Below are 16,204 nucleotides of genomic sequence, written 5' to 3' on the forward strand. Positions count from 1 at the left end.
TCTTCTTGTCCTGACTGTTTCCTAACTTACAATGAATTTGTTGTAAGTTATTCGGGGAATATTGAAAACCTAGTGGATTTGTGCCAGAGACACAATTTAATTTTACGAAATAAAAATTGTCCTGCATGTCAAGGAACCTTCCCAACGGCTTCACGTTTTCCTCAAAGCAGCAGCACATCTTGATGAACCAACTGTTTAAGGTAAGCTTCATTAATTTATAGAGTATATTATAATGGTGATAGTATATCGATGTATACAGCAGTACCATCACTTTGGATTTAGTTTGATGGATGTGGTAGGTAGTGGCTGTAAGAGGGGGGGGGCCCTCGCAGGGGCTAGGCCTAGGTAGGGGTACAGGGCCCTAGGTTAGGTGGTTGAATTAGGTTCGGTAGTGTCCCGAAATTCACTGTGGCCTTAAGGGGGGGTCGCAGGGGGGGCGGAGCCCCACCCCTCGGTAGGCCTAGGTAGGGGTACAGGGCACCTAGGCTAGGTTAGGTGGGTTTATTAGGTTCAGTAGTGCCCTGAAAATCACTGTGGCCTTAAGGGGGGGTCGCAGGGGGGGCGGAGCCCCCCCGGTAGGGCTAGGTAGGGGTATAGGGGGAGGGGTGGTGGAAGGATAAGTATTCATTTATTGCAAATATCATTTGACGCCCCCCCCACCCAAAACCCCGGTTCCCACCTGGTGTCCCCCATAATTGTTGGGATGAAGTAGGCAAATATCATTTGACGCCCCCCCCCACCCAAAACCCCGGTTCCCACCTGGTGTCCCCCATAATTGTTGGGATGAAGTAGGGTCTTTCTGCATTCTAGAACAACTTGTTGTTTTAACTCCAATTACATAGTAAATCTCTAAATCGGATGGTTTGCGGTCAAAATAAACGTTAAATTTGTTGGAACTACACTATTTCTGATGCAAAAAATATATTTTTATTCTAGTTTCCCCATAATGGATGAAACTGTAAATTTACCGGTAAAACTATATTTTATAAATAAAAAATTTTCCCTGACCAGAAATAAAATTTTAAACCTATTTGTATGAAGGTATTACTGTACTTACAACCGGGGAAACCTTTCCTAGTAAAGAGCTACTTTTCCCTATAGAAATGTTTCCCCAACTATAGATAAAATTTTACCAGTTGGGGAGAAAACACGGAGATCAGACTTAAGTCTTAGGGTAAGCCAAGCCAAGCCAAGGATACAACAATCCAATAGGGGTCTGCAGCCCTCCATCCTTAGTAGATAAGGGTATAGTTCCTAGGTTAGGTTAGGTAGTGTTCTTGTGTTTGTTCTCATTCTAGTTACTGACCCCTTCCACCCAATTTCCAAACCTTTCCAACCAACTACAAATGCTGGTTTTGATATTTTCAATTACAAAGATTTTAACTAGATTTCTATTTCCATAGTTGTTATTATTAATGGTGTTTCTGTGAGGTTTTTAATTTTAGTTGGATTTCATTATATTTAATATATTCCTTATATAGAAGTTCGTGTGAATGTTGACATTTTTCATTTTGAAAACCATTAACTCTTTCAATTTTTCTTATCATTGGTTTAAAGTGGTTGTAACAAAGAAAATAAAAGATTATATTAATGTTTGAACGCTTTGCATTGCAACATGTTAAACAATTTTAATAAAAACATCTAGGACACACACTTATAAGAAATTTACCGTTTTTCACCCTGGGTTACATTACCGTGTTACACAGTACAATAATACCCCTTCTTCCTTACCAAGCTTCGTATCAACTGTGATCACCGTTTCCTTTACCCTTGAACACCAACGTTGGAATAAATTATTAGGGCATGATTAAGCAAGTTTAAGATTTTTTAGGAGATAACGGAGTGTTTCCGAGAAAACTGTGATCATAACAGTACAGTGTTTATATCATATTAAAGTAAACTGAACCCGTGTGTGTGTAATCATATTGCGAATCTAGTTTATTAAATTGCATTCGTAAAATACTACACAGCCTACACACGCGGACTTGAAAGAAAGAGAAATCAGGGAACAACAATGGTCGTTATTGGTCTTCAATCAGAAAAGGTAAAGGAATTATATTCACCACAGGTAAAAGGAAAAAGTAAAATTGCTTTAGATTCAAATCAGTTTACAAGACGCAAGTAGCTGGCGTGTTCAACAATCAAGAAATACATTACTCACATGAATCCTTGTAACGGATGTCCTTCTTTGAGAATCCTTGTAACGGATGTCCTTTGAGTCATCATGCTAATGCAGATGACAAAAATTCAGAACATACACGCATTACATACACTAATTACATAAACAGAGCAGTGGTACATCAAGAACGGATAACAACCACCTTTACACTGTTGCCAGATGGTTTTGTCTAAAAATGTCTAAAACTCATAATAAAAAATCCCCAAAACAACCCAAAAATCCCCATGTCCACAAATATATTTTCATCTGATCCTGTAGTCTGTACTAATACTGAATAGAAGTTACCCATTTTACTGCATATAAGTGCAAGCAACCAAATTGCAACAATATAAAGATTTAATCATATCCGTCTCTTCATAGAAATTTATACAGAATAGCCCCATTAGACACCCAATATTCTCAAATCTAGGGATAAATCTCTTTATCTGGCAACACTGCCATTATGGTAAAAGGAACAATATTTCCTAAAAAGTAAACAAAGGCCATGCACTTTTAAAAACGATCGAAGGGGTAACATCTTTTATAAGTAGGCCTAAACGGAAATTCGCATGTTATTTTAAGATGTTTCAACTAGATATTTATTAATGAGTGTTTCTTACATAATGTCATTAATAAACTAGATGTTTATTAATGACCGTTTCTTACGTAATGCAGCTAAGGAATGTAGATATTGCTTTGTTGCATTTTCGTTTTGAATGTATATTTTCGTAACCAAATTAATTTTAATATAAAACTGAAATTATACAGATTTTGGAATTTATTACACAGACACATGATATGTACTTTTTACATTATGATTAAATCAAATTAGAAATGTTATTGGAAAAAACACATCGACAGATTCGACATTGTTTCCAGTACTTATTTGGAAATGAACGCACCCATAAGGACACACACACACACACACACACACACACACACACTCTCTCTCTCTCTCTCTCTCTCTCTCTCTCTCTCTCTCGATGGCAATATTTATTGCAAACGAGTTCTTGATTATGTATCGACTGTAGAATTTCCAACAAACATCGGGTCTTCAGAATAATTGAACTGGAAGCAAATGACCAAGTAGGTTATTACTCCATGGGCGACCTGTCAAAATGGAAAAAAAATTATTATTATTATTATTATTATTATTATTATTATTATTATTATTATTATTATTATTATTATTATTATTAACTATGCTATAACACTCGTTGGAAAAAAGAGGAGGTCCAACTTGAAAAGTAGCTCAGCGAGGAAAGGAAAAATAGACGAAATATGAGAAATTAAAAAAAACAAGAAATAGAATATTTCAAGATCAATGATAAACGTTAAAATACTGTAGATCTGTCAAATATAAGCTAGGAAAACACTTGTCATCCTGTGCAAAAAAAAAAAAAAAAAAAAAAAAAAAAAAAAAAAAACATTTCTGGCAAGTTTGAACTTCTGAAGTCCCAACGATTCAACTGCCAGATCAGTTTTATTACAGCTGGAATATAACTTCTAGAATAATGTGTAGTATTGAACCTTATGGCGAAGAAGGCAAGGCTTTTATAATCAACTGCATATCTAGAGTCAATTTCTTTTAATGAGGCGCATTTGCACCGACTCGCAGCGGTGCCCTTTTTAGCTCAGAGAAGTTTCCTGATCGCTGATTGGTTAGAATTATCTTGTCCAACCAATCGGCGATCAGGAAACTTTTCCGAGCTAAAAGGGCACCGCTAGGAGTCGGTGCAAATTTGCCTCGCTAAAAAAAATCGACAATAGTATATAACATATAGGGTTATGTACAGGAAGTAGTTTTTCTCTAAACTTTCGTTTAGCAGACAAGGGCGTTTAGTATATAAACACCATGCAAAATGAGGACGTTCGTGATGACGTCATACGTTTGTTTTAGTGAGTAATGAAAAATATAAATATAACTCATAGCTTGATTTCACTTTCGCAAAAAAAAAAAAAAAAAAAAGTTAAAGTTCATATCTCTAGTATTAGTTATTTGAATATCGTCTTTATCTGCATTTCTTCATTTGTAATTATCTATGTCCTTTCATCTTAAGTGTCCTTAATTATAATGGTCTTGGGTTTACAACAAATTAGTTTATCAGTTTCTTGTCTTAATCAACTCAAATACTCACTTATTTTGTAACATTCTTTCACTTATCTTTAGCTGATTCGTCTTCTCCCATTGATTACTCGGGTAAGAATGATTCTGTAATAAATTGCCAGTTTAGAAAATACAGAAATATATCACAATTGTGATTCTAAGACAACTCTTCTAACAGTAATAGATAGGAAAGAGTCCTTCGTGCAACTTTAATTCAAGATGTTATTCTCATCTTATTTCTTGGCTAATTTTGGTTGTGAGTTTCCTACATTTCCTGCTTCTAGCGGTCGACGAAAGTATTTCAAAGTCGTTTGGGACTCGGTCTTCATCAAGGACGGTTTGCAGAATATGTAATTGTTGGTGCAATTATGTCCCCGACACATCGTTGGTCTTCCACATTTTTGTTTGCTTTACATATTTGTCAAGCGATTTAACAATGTTGGTACTCCCAGTCCAATTCAATAGGCCACCGCATATGATACTACCAAACTAAGGCTAAATCGTAGCATGTAACTGCTAGGAAGCATCTTTTTATCAACTGGTTTTGAACAAAGTTCGTTCGTCTGAGATTGCCAATAATCCTAAATCATAGAATGTTTATCAGTTATGCAATAACAAACCAACTAGTCTTGGAATCATGTCATACTGTGATAAACCTAATAGATTTGTGACCTTATAAGGTATGTCAAAGCCTGTCGTGATAGTGTCAATTGAGGAAGTCTATAAGAGGTCCCCATCTGCCTCTGGTCTACATTTGAACTTAAACGACGACAATAATAATAATAATAATAATAATAATAATAATAATAATAATAATAATAATAATAATAATAATAATAATAATAATAATAATAATATATTTGGGTAGTAGACTCTCTTTCAGGCAAGTTTTGTTGAAAATAATGGCTGCCTCAGTTGCTTTGATCTTATACTCCGTCTTTTCAATGGCGCTTATTATGTTCTTTTCAGGATTACTGCACACAGCGAGGATGACATTTGCTCAGTTACTAGCTGTATGCAGTAAGAGCCATTGAGAAGACTGAGTATAAGATCAATGCAACTGAGGCAGCCATTATTTTCAACATAATAACAATAATAATAATAATAATAATAATAATAATAATAATAATAATAATAATAATAATTATTATTATTATTATTATTATTATTATTATTATTATTATTATTATTATTATTATTATTATTATTATTATTATTATTATTATTATTATTATTATTATAATCGCGTCAATATGATTGTATAGTCGATCCGCACGAAATCCAATTTTGGCGTTGCCGTCTTCAAGCTCGTGGCCAGCATCTCATCGCCAGTCCCGATATATAATGAACAGCGAAAGTAACTACTATTGGCTAAGCTTACGACGGCACATTACGTCCTTAAGGTTGGGACTTTTTGTCTCAATTTTCTCCTGTATTGCTTCTATTTTAGCTGGCGTGGCCTCCCAATTAATAACATTATCATTATTACTAGCTATGCTACAACCCTAATGGGAAAAGCATGATGCTATAACCCCAAGAGCACCAATAGAAAAAATAGCCAAGTGAGGAAAGTTAATGAGGAAACAGATAGAATAGCGTACCTGAGTGTACCCTCAAGCAAGAGAACTCAAACCAATGGCAATGGAAGGTCATGGTACAGAGGCTATGGCACTACCCAGGACTATTATTATTATTACTTGCCAAGCCACAATCCTAGTTGGAAAAGCAGGAAGCTATAAGTCTAGGGGCTCCTACAGGGAAAATAGCTCAGTGACGAAAGGTAACAAAGAAAAATAAAATATTTTAAGAAGAGTAACAACATTAGAATAAATATCTCATATATAAACTATAAAAACTTTAACAAAACAAGAGGAAGAGAAATAAGATAGAATAGTATGCCTGAGTACACCCTCAAGCAAGAAAACTCTAACCCAAGATAGTGGAAGACCATGGTACAGAGGCTATGGCACTACCCAAGATTAGAGAACAATGGTTTGATTTTGCAGTGTCCTTCACCTAGAAGAGCTGCTTACCATAGTTAAAGAGTCTCTTCTACCCTTAAAAAGAGGAAATTGGCCACTTAAACTATTACAGTGCAGTAGAGAACAATGGTTTGAGTTTGGAGCGTCCTCCTAGAAGAGCTGCTTACCATAACTTAAAAGTCTCTTCAGCCCTTATCAAGAGGAAAGTAGCCACTGAACAACTGCAGTGGAGTAATTAACCCGTTGAGTGAAATTATAATTACATTATAGATATCTTCACTTTTAGAATGTTGGCAAGAGGAGATGACTTACCGGCAGTAATATGCGGCAGTCCAACGTGAATAGCTGGTAGATATGGAACTGAGGACTTGCTTGCAGTAATTTCTCCAAGTTACGCAGAACAGCCTGGAATTTCGTCATTTAGAGATATAGAGATGAGACCATAGACATTTGTTTCCAGATTTTTTAAACAATTTATAGATAATTATATCGAAGATTTGATATAAGGAAATATTTGTGGAAAACTTTCCTCCACGGGACACTACTTTGATTTCACCTCAGAAATTTATTTAAAAAAACTTACATTTTGTAAATCATAACATTATCAATGCATTCAGTCATTAAATACCGCTAATAAATAAACTATCACTAAAGTGGTGACATTGAAAAAAAAAACTTTCAAATTTTCCAGATGAACAACAACAAACCAGCCTCACCTCTTCTTCTTCTTCCAAGTTGCAGTTTACGAAGATCTTCCGTATTTCACGAAGGCAGCTCTCTCGCTGGAAACAAGGAAAGATTTACCACTGGATTAAATAAAAAATATATATCCTTTCTGACACTCCGTTTTTCTTACTTTCCATGACGTTCAAGTAACATACTATACCTTTTTTTCAATATTCACTAATAAAATATGTAAATCCTGTTAATTGTAGGCCTGTATTTACACTCAATAATTAACTTTGACAATATGTCTCATCTTAATTTATCAATAAATACAGCAATATTATTTGATGTATGTAACTTCGTGTTAGTAGCAATTGATTTTTCAAATATCTTTCCTTACTCGAAACATTGACATTCCTAAACAAAGTGAGGGAAGAGGCCTCTAAGAAACACCCTAGATTTGAAAAATAAAGGATTTACCCTTTCATAAATGTATACGCATGCTTTCTTTGTTTCCATGTATGTATCTAAAAGCTTATGTTATACACGTATGTAAAGTGCATATAAGCCTATCATCAAAAAGGTAACTAACTATAATTCAGCTACCCAAAGGATTGTGAAACAAAATTTATCTGAATATCAAATTTTTTATAAATCTATAGATAAAATAGGAACTTATCAAACTGTGGTAGTGATTATAATATAAGAAATGAGGACAATAAATATTGTTAGAGAGAGAGAGAGAGAGAGAGAGAGAGAGAGAGAGAGAGAGAGATACCTTCCACCGTAGAGGCTCCGTTAACCGGGCGATGCTGACCACACCCATAGTCTTCAAGAAGCTATACAAGAGATAGTAATAGATTGCAACAAGGTTTTGGCTTGTCAGATAGAGCATCGTAGTAGCGTTCAGTGTGCAGCTCAGCAAAATCATGATGACCAGAGGAGACAGGTAATCCACGATTTTGAGGACGATCTCGTCGAAGACCATGAGACGAGATGCAATTCTCCGACAGCGTTTCACGTTCTCGTCTCCGTGTTTGTTGCATTCCGTTGTTCCTCGGTGCGGTTCTCTACGACGCTTCTTCTCGAAGTTGGTCTGTGAAGGAGGGGTAATATGGTCTAGTAACTATCGGTATTTCCAAAATGTCAGAAACAGTTCAACTCTCTCTCTCTCTCTCTCTCTCTCTCTCTCTCTCTCTCTCTCTCCTGTATATAATTTTTTTTTATTCTTTAGGTATAACTGAATTACAATGTAGATGTAAACAATATTACTGTATTACCATGTACTCAAATGTCTGACGCCAATGGGCGCAATAAATTGATTAAAACAAAATCTCTCTCTCTCTCTCTCTCTCTCTCTCTCACACACACACACACATATATATATATATATATATATGTGTGTGTGTGTGTATATATATATATATATATATAAGAACAAATGCATCCGTTTCTAGTCCACTGTAGGACAAAGGCCACCGGCATGCCAATTCATATCTAGGGTTTGGTCAGTTTTCATCACCACGGTGGCCAGTGCTGGTTGGTGATGGTGGGAGATTTTAGTCTAATCCTTCACAGCAAACTAACCTAGTATGAGTGGCTCTGACTGATACAGCTAGCTGATCATGGCCTTTCCCCACGTTAGGTTATAATCACCCGGAAAGGGAAATATATATATATATATATATGCGTGTGTGTGCGGTGTGTATATATATATGTGTGTGTGTGTGTGTGTATATATATATATATATATATATACCTATTGAAAGAAAGCTAAAATAATAATAATAATAATTATTATAATAATAATAATAATAATAATATTAATAATAATAATAATAATAATAATACTAATAATAAATTATGATCCAAAAGGCTTCATTACCTCTTAAAATAACGTTCACACTTATTTTGATCTCAAATCTAAATAATCAGTGCATCATAAAACTGATATTTGTAAAAAGAAAATACTACGTTGAAGTACCATGTAGTACTGTAGCCTACATCATAGAATGTTAACATCAGCATTAAATAAAAGTGTTTATACAAAGAAAGATGCCCATGAATGTATTGAATTATTCAAGAGGAACGAAGAAAAACTATTTGCTTACTGAATAATGTCGAGTTTCAGTATATCTCTCTGTATCTACAACACTCCAGGAATTGAAAGAAATGTTCTGGAATTTCTGGCGCGGGTGACCTTCATCCGCTTCAGATAGGGAAGCCGACTCAAACGTTTGTCTGAGATACTTCAAACTCTCTTCCGATTCGAAGCTCAGTATCTTCAATATGTAGTAGATTGAGAGGATGAGAACAACAACTGTTATTTCACTCACTAAGTCGCATACGATGGAAGGAATCTTGTAATACGTGAACTCTAAATTGTGGATTAACGTCATGCAGTTCAAGATGGCATCGTAATTTATGTAGCATAACGCCCCGAGAGACGTGACAACGTAAATTGCCGTGAAGACATCTCTCTTGTCAATGACTGGTCTACGGATGTCTACGTGTTCTGCCCCCATCTGGCCGATGACATCCGCTAAGGCGTAACTTCTTAGGCCAAAGTAAGGGAAAAATAGAAGCAGGAGGCCGTAGGTTCCATAGTTCAGAATATAAGTACTTATCTTACTTATGGTTTTGCCAGGGTTCACAGGCGCGTTGAGAACGCAACAAAGGGAGAGTAAAGTCATTAATGGCATGGCAAACATAGACCAGAAGGTGAACGGTATGGATCTTTTAACCTCAAGCTGTCTTTCCTTGTAGTCCCAAGCATACGGGAATCCACCGAGAATTTTCATGGCGGTCAGCAGGACAGGGGTGAAAGAAGGAGAATATCCCATTTTGTAATATCAGTGTCAATGGCCTAGTATATACCGAATCGGGTTGGCTTTAAACTATTCCCCTCCGGATTATTTTTTTGTATCAAGTGCAGTTGCGATGTATTGCGACGTCGAAGAAAGTTCGATATTGTACAAAAACTCTTGCTTTCTCGCCACTGAGCAAGCAACTGGATGGAATCTTTTGAAACATGCATTACAAGGCAAGGTGAGAGAGAGAGAGAGAGAGAGAGAGAGAGAGAGAGAGAGGGAGAGCCTTACACGCACAATTAATGGAGACTAGTTTATTGACGAAAGGGTATTCGATCTACAACGTCACAGCAACAGGATGCGGAAAAACTCTCGGCCATTAGGAGTCTATTAGCTTCCTTACGTCAGTTTAAGCTGATGAAAACCTTCGATGGTTGACTGAATCTTGCATCGCTCGTCAGCATTTTTATCCTGGTTAATAACTAAGGCTTTGTTAACAGGTAATTGATTTTATCTTTATTGGTCTAGAAATACTTTATACATGATTGGTCTGAAACTTGACGATGTGTTTTGACTTAAGACGATAATTGTCTTTGAAATCGTGGCCCTCTGGCAGAGTAACAAACTATAATGAAGCCTTGCTCTATCAAAAAATCCATCAATTATATCTAATTTCTATTTGCTTTTGCCAGCAGACGTCTTGCGAAGAGGCTAAGTAATAAGAAAGCCATCTAGTTATATAGTTTAGTTCAATAAAGAAATCAATGAATAGAAGAATACTTTATGAGGAAGTTTGATTTAGAAAGGTCTCAAGGGCTGCCCATAAAATCCTGTGAAGATAAGATAACATTAAAAAAGCATAAAAATGGTTAAAAACCCTTATTTTCAAATACCATCCCTAAAAAGGTATAATGGAGAAAATAGAGACCCATATTAAAGAAAACAAAATTCCTATCGCCATTTTGAAACTCCTTTCTTTTTTCTTTTTTTATTTTTTGCAATTTTGCCTTTTGATACGATATGTAGTTCGGTCAACTGTCAATTTTGACAGCTGTTATATAATTTCTAATCACATGCGATTCATGTCAATGAATAATCTATCTCCAAGGGATAGGCAATCGTAAATATTTATAAGTATTTTACTATATATATATATATATATATATATATACATATATATATATATATGTATGTATGTATGTATATATATATATATATATATATAACTTCCATTACCTTCTGGTACGAAATTTTCTGCCCAAAGCTGCTCATTAACGTCGAGGTCCCAAGCATATTATTTACGCATCCTATACTCTCTCTCTCTCTCTCTCTCTCTCTCTCTCTCTCACGCAAACCTATATATAATCAATTACGTTCACTAAGGTTTAAAAACTGTTCTTATTTCTTTAATGAAAATGATGACGTTTCTTTTCATGAATGTTCTTGTTATTATGTTTGTTTGTCCTGAATACTTGTTCTAATCATCATAAATGACGATTCTTTATTATCTAACAAGTACTTTGGAATAGGGTCCATAGCTCCATGACGATTTCCAAACCATGACAACGACCCACAATAGTCGACTGCATACCAGATAACTAATTCACAGCTAGATCGCTAAGCCTCCCATGAGAATCGAACCCCGGCTCCTTGGTCGTTGACATAAATATCACGCGATTGTGATTTGTACAGTAGATTCATATATATATATATATATATATATATATTTATATATACATTCATACACACACATATATATATATATGTATATATATATATATATATATATTCATGCATATATATATATATATATACATGGGGTGGGGATAATTTGGTAAAAATATGAGATTATGAAAATTAAAATGTCGCTTTCTCTAAAAAAAAAAAAAAAAATTTAATCAGATGGTCCAAAAGCATGGGGTAGAGAGTTTTTGGTAAAAACAAAATGAGATTGTGAAAAGTGAAATATCACTTTTTCTAAAAAGAGTATTTGATCAGAAGGTACTACCAGAGTTACCTAATGCATCTGAAACTCGGAGCCTTACTAAAACTTTAGAACACAAGCTAGTTACAACACAAAGAGCTATGGAAATAAAAATGGTGGGAATAACCCTAAAAAGACAGAAAACGAGCAACGTGGATACGAGAGCAAATTAAAGTAAATGATATTCTAACAACATGTAACAAAAAGAAATGGATATGGCCAGGTCATATAATGAGAATAACATATAATAGATGGACACTAAGAATAAAGAAATGAGTCCCTAGAGAATGCAAAAGAGACAGGAGAAGGAAGAGAAGACGATGGATTGAGGATCTAAGAAAACTTACGGGTATAGACAGGCATAGAAAGGCCATGATTAGATGGAAAGTGGAAGGACATGTCTGAGACCTTTGTCGTGCGGTGGACAAGTAATGGCTGATGATGATAATCTATTTATTTATTTATATATATATATATATATATATATATATAATTTATGTATATATATACTGTATATATATATATGTATATATACATATATATATATATATATATATATTATTATTATTATTAATATTATTACTTGTTAAGCTACAACCCTATAGCAAGATGCTATAAGCCTAAGGGCTCCAACGGGGAAAATAGCCCAGTGGGGAAAGGAGATAAGGAATTAAATAAGCTACACGGGAAGTATTTAACAACTAGAATAAAGTATTTAAGAACAGTAACAGTATAAAGATATATGGATATATATATATATATATATGTGTGTGTGTGTGTGTGTATATATATATATATACTTATATTACATATATATATATATATATATATATAAATATATACACGCATTGTAAGAGGGCCGTTGGTTCCAAGTCGAAAGAGCGGCCGGCCGATCTGTTTTGGAAGAGTCCCCTTTGACCGGTGCCTCCGTGCCTGCCTGGCACCCTGTCAGTGCCAGTGTGTTGCCAACTATCGTGTTGAGTGGAGGCCTCGCTTGTTTATTGGATCGAAGCCCCCCCAGGGAAATGAAAGTGGTGATAATCACCATCGGTTTATGCGTGCTTACTGCCAGGTAAGGGGTCACATCAGTGAATGTACTCGTCACGCATTTATATATATATATATACATATATATATATATATATATATATGTGTGTGTGTGTGTGTGTATATGTGTACGATATAAATACATATATATATATATATATATACATGTGTGTGTGTACGATATAAATACACAAACACACACACGCACATATATATATATATATATATGTGTGTGTGTGTGTACGATATAAATACACACACACACACACACACATATATATATATATATATATACATATATATATATATATATATATGTGTGTGTGTGTGTGTGTGTACGATGTAAATACATACATATATATAAGAAGATATAGATATTTATTTACATATAGATATGTATATATACACTGTATATGCATGTGTATGTGTACAGTATATATGTATATAAATATAGATTTTTTTCCAATTCCTCATGCCTAGAATGAAGGTGAGATGGTCATAAGATAAACTAAAATTTAATTATTTCTCATGTCGTGTATCGCTACAATATAAAATCAGAATTTGCAATGTTACAGTAATTTCCTGAATATCTTTATAGACACTCATTATTGAACGTGGCCTTGGTTAACAGTCTCGAGGCGTATCGTGCAAATAATTTTCTTCGCAGATAATTTGCACATTATTATTTGCTTGCCAAAAAGTGACTGGATAATATTAGGTATTTTTAGGATTGAGTGTTTCGATTGTTTTCCATTATATTGAAGAAATGTCGAAACCGAGTAATATATCAGTGGCGGATTTATAATCGATATTTTTATGACAATAGGAAATAGGAATGTGCCAGGTATGTGTGTACACACACGTGTATATATATGTATGTATATATATATATATATATATAGGTACATGTGTACACACAATGATATATATATATATATATATGTGTGTGTGTGTGTCAATATTCATATATTTACAGTATATACCTATATATATATATATATATATACATATATATATATATATATATACATATATATACATACATATATATATATATATATATATAAAAGAATATAAAAGAAAGGTACATCAGTGTAATCAGGAAAAATGTTAATGAGGATATTTTAATACACCCGAAAAGTAAGGAAAAAAAATATGACAAATATGTTTCCAAAACTCCGCAAGAAATATGGAATTAAAAAGTGTAATATTAAGGTATGGGTTTTTAACAAGATTCATTATATCGTGAATTTCTTTCATGAAAAGGAAAATATAAAAGATAAAATGATTTTGGAAAAGCCTCTAATGAGGCAAATTGCTATATTAACGAAAGGTATTTTGCACTATTTTTAATTGGCAATTATTGTAATAACACGGTGTAATTTTAATTGGTTTCCAAATCTGGGAATTTGCGGTCTCTTGATGAAAGCCGTGTGCAAAATTAGAAGTATAGCAGTGATTTGGTCAAATAGTTAATGTATAAAAATATGCATAAATAAAACCGAACACACACAAACACACTTATATACATACACATATGCATACATAACTTTACACACACACACACACACACACATATATATATATATATATATATATGGTATCACCGGTAGCGCTATGATAATTGTGTGTCATTCAATATAATACAGTACATTACAACATTAATATTTTATGTTACCATGTTTTTTAATATCTATTTTCAATCATATTCACTAAATGTGAATCTCTACAAGGCTAAAAGTATTATATAATAAAATGTTATAATGACAATAATGAAGTTAGTTTAAATATAATTCGAAAAACCTTCAACCAGCAATAGTAATGCATGCTAAGTAGCTTGTAATGAAGCTGTATGTGATTACGAATGATATATCTATACTTATACAAATAATCCTCATTTCATAGCTATGAAAAACTTAGTTCATAAGACAAGAGCAAATCTGATCTGCTTTTCCATTTAAAACAAGGACAGAGTTGATCGCAAATCATTACTTTGAGTTACATAGATCATATAGAATATCTAGAAAGTTAACTGGGTGCGATAGTGTTCATCAAGATCGTTGTATGAAACACCTTTTTAGGCATAAACAAATTAAATACGACCTAAAATTTAGTTTGATGTTATTTCAAGAATAGTTAGTGGAAAATATTGCTGTCATTTTTTTAAGTCAACTGGCATAAAAAAATGATGGCATCTTATAAACACACACAAATTATGTATGTGTATTTATATGCATATGTATACATATATATATATATATATATATATAAATTATATGCATACGTTTATGTGAGCATGAGTATTCTATTTCGTGTGCATATATATATATATATATATATACATATATATATATATATATATATATGTATATATATACATATTTATATATATATAAATATATATATATACATATATATATATATATATGTGTGTGTGTGTGTGTGTGTGTGTATCAGGGTAATATAAACATTGCATTCGCTATATCAACATGGAAACAGATACACACAATTACAAATAGAAATGTCATGCCTAACATTACGCCACCCAATATATCCCTTTGTACGAGTCTTTATTTTGTGAAAACCTATCCAACAAACTTCACTTCACTGCCAGGTTTCACATGTGAAAGTCAACCCAGCATGTCTGCTGTAATTGGTTAAACGTGACTTGCAACTACCTGACATTGGGAGGTTATTGTACTGTCTATCCTTACGGGAGAGAGAGAGAGAGAGAGAGAGAGAGAGAGAGAGAGGGGGCATAGCAACGATATTGGAAAAAAGCAAACACAATGCATGACTTTGTAAACAGTAATATTGAGAGAGAGAGAGAGAGAGAGAGAGAGAGAGAGAGAGAGGGCATAGCAACGATACTGGAAAAAAGCAAACACAATGCATGACTTTGTAAACAGTAATATTGAGAGAGAGAGAGAGAGAGAGAGAGAGAGAGAGAGGGCATAGCAACGATATTGGAAAAAAACAAACACAATGCATGACTTTGAAAACAGTAATATTGAGAGAGAGAGAGAGAGAGAGAGAGAGAGAGAGAGAGAGAGATTGAGTTTATCCGAGGACGGGGCATAGCAACGATATTGGAAAAACAAACACCACAATGCATGACTTTTTAAATAGTAATGTTGTTATAGTTGCTGATGTGAATATTCCCTTTACGATATATCCTCCGCGAGATTTTCCGATAACAGTAAAATTTTCCCCTTTTTGCAATGGATCTTTGATGCATTTCCTTAACGTATCATTGCATGTTGCACTGTTGCATGGCAAACCCGCTGCGTGGCCCCTATGCATGCATGACCCGTTGCCTGGCCTCCTGTGCTTTGTGTATTTTGGAGGACTTCTATCTATATCATTACACTATTCCAAGGTCATATTTATCTATATAGGTGTCTGTCTATTCATTTTTCAGTCTCATTTTACTTATTAATATAAGTGTCA

General features: G+C 34.0%; 2 protein-coding genes across 2 annotated transcripts in view; one reads left to right on the forward strand and one right to left on the reverse strand.

Annotated features, from left to right (window-relative positions):
• Nucleotides 1-3,120: 3,120 nt before the first annotated feature.
• Nucleotides 3,121-16,204, reverse strand: part of LOC137616995 (uncharacterized) — a 19,587-nt gene continuing 6,503 nt past the window's right edge. Inside the window, exons 2-5 of the mRNA XM_068346856.1 lie at nt 7,692-8,009; nt 6,964-7,029; nt 6,560-6,652; nt 3,121-3,268 (exon numbers count right to left, since the gene is read on the reverse strand). Coding sequence (XP_068202957.1) covers nt 3,173-3,268; nt 6,560-6,652; nt 6,964-7,029; nt 7,692-8,009 — 573 coding nt within the window. The 3' untranslated portion in view covers nt 3,121-3,172. The remainder of the gene's footprint in view (nt 3,269-6,559; nt 6,653-6,963; nt 7,030-7,691; nt 8,010-16,204) is intronic.
• LOC137616996 (venom protein 302-like) overlaps nt 12,621-16,204 on the forward strand; it is a 13,782-nt gene continuing 10,198 nt past the window's right edge. The window contains exon 1 of the mRNA XM_068346857.1: nt 12,621-12,779. Within this exon, the coding sequence (XP_068202958.1) occupies nt 12,733-12,779 (47 nt within the window). The 5' untranslated portion in view covers nt 12,621-12,732. The remainder of the gene's footprint in view (nt 12,780-16,204) is intronic.

The sequence above is a fragment of the Palaemon carinicauda genome, chromosome 23 (assembly GCF_036898095.1).
Source record: "Palaemon carinicauda isolate YSFRI2023 chromosome 23, ASM3689809v2, whole genome shotgun sequence".
Classification (NCBI taxonomy): Eukaryota; Metazoa; Arthropoda; class Malacostraca; order Decapoda; family Palaemonidae; genus Palaemon; species Palaemon carinicauda.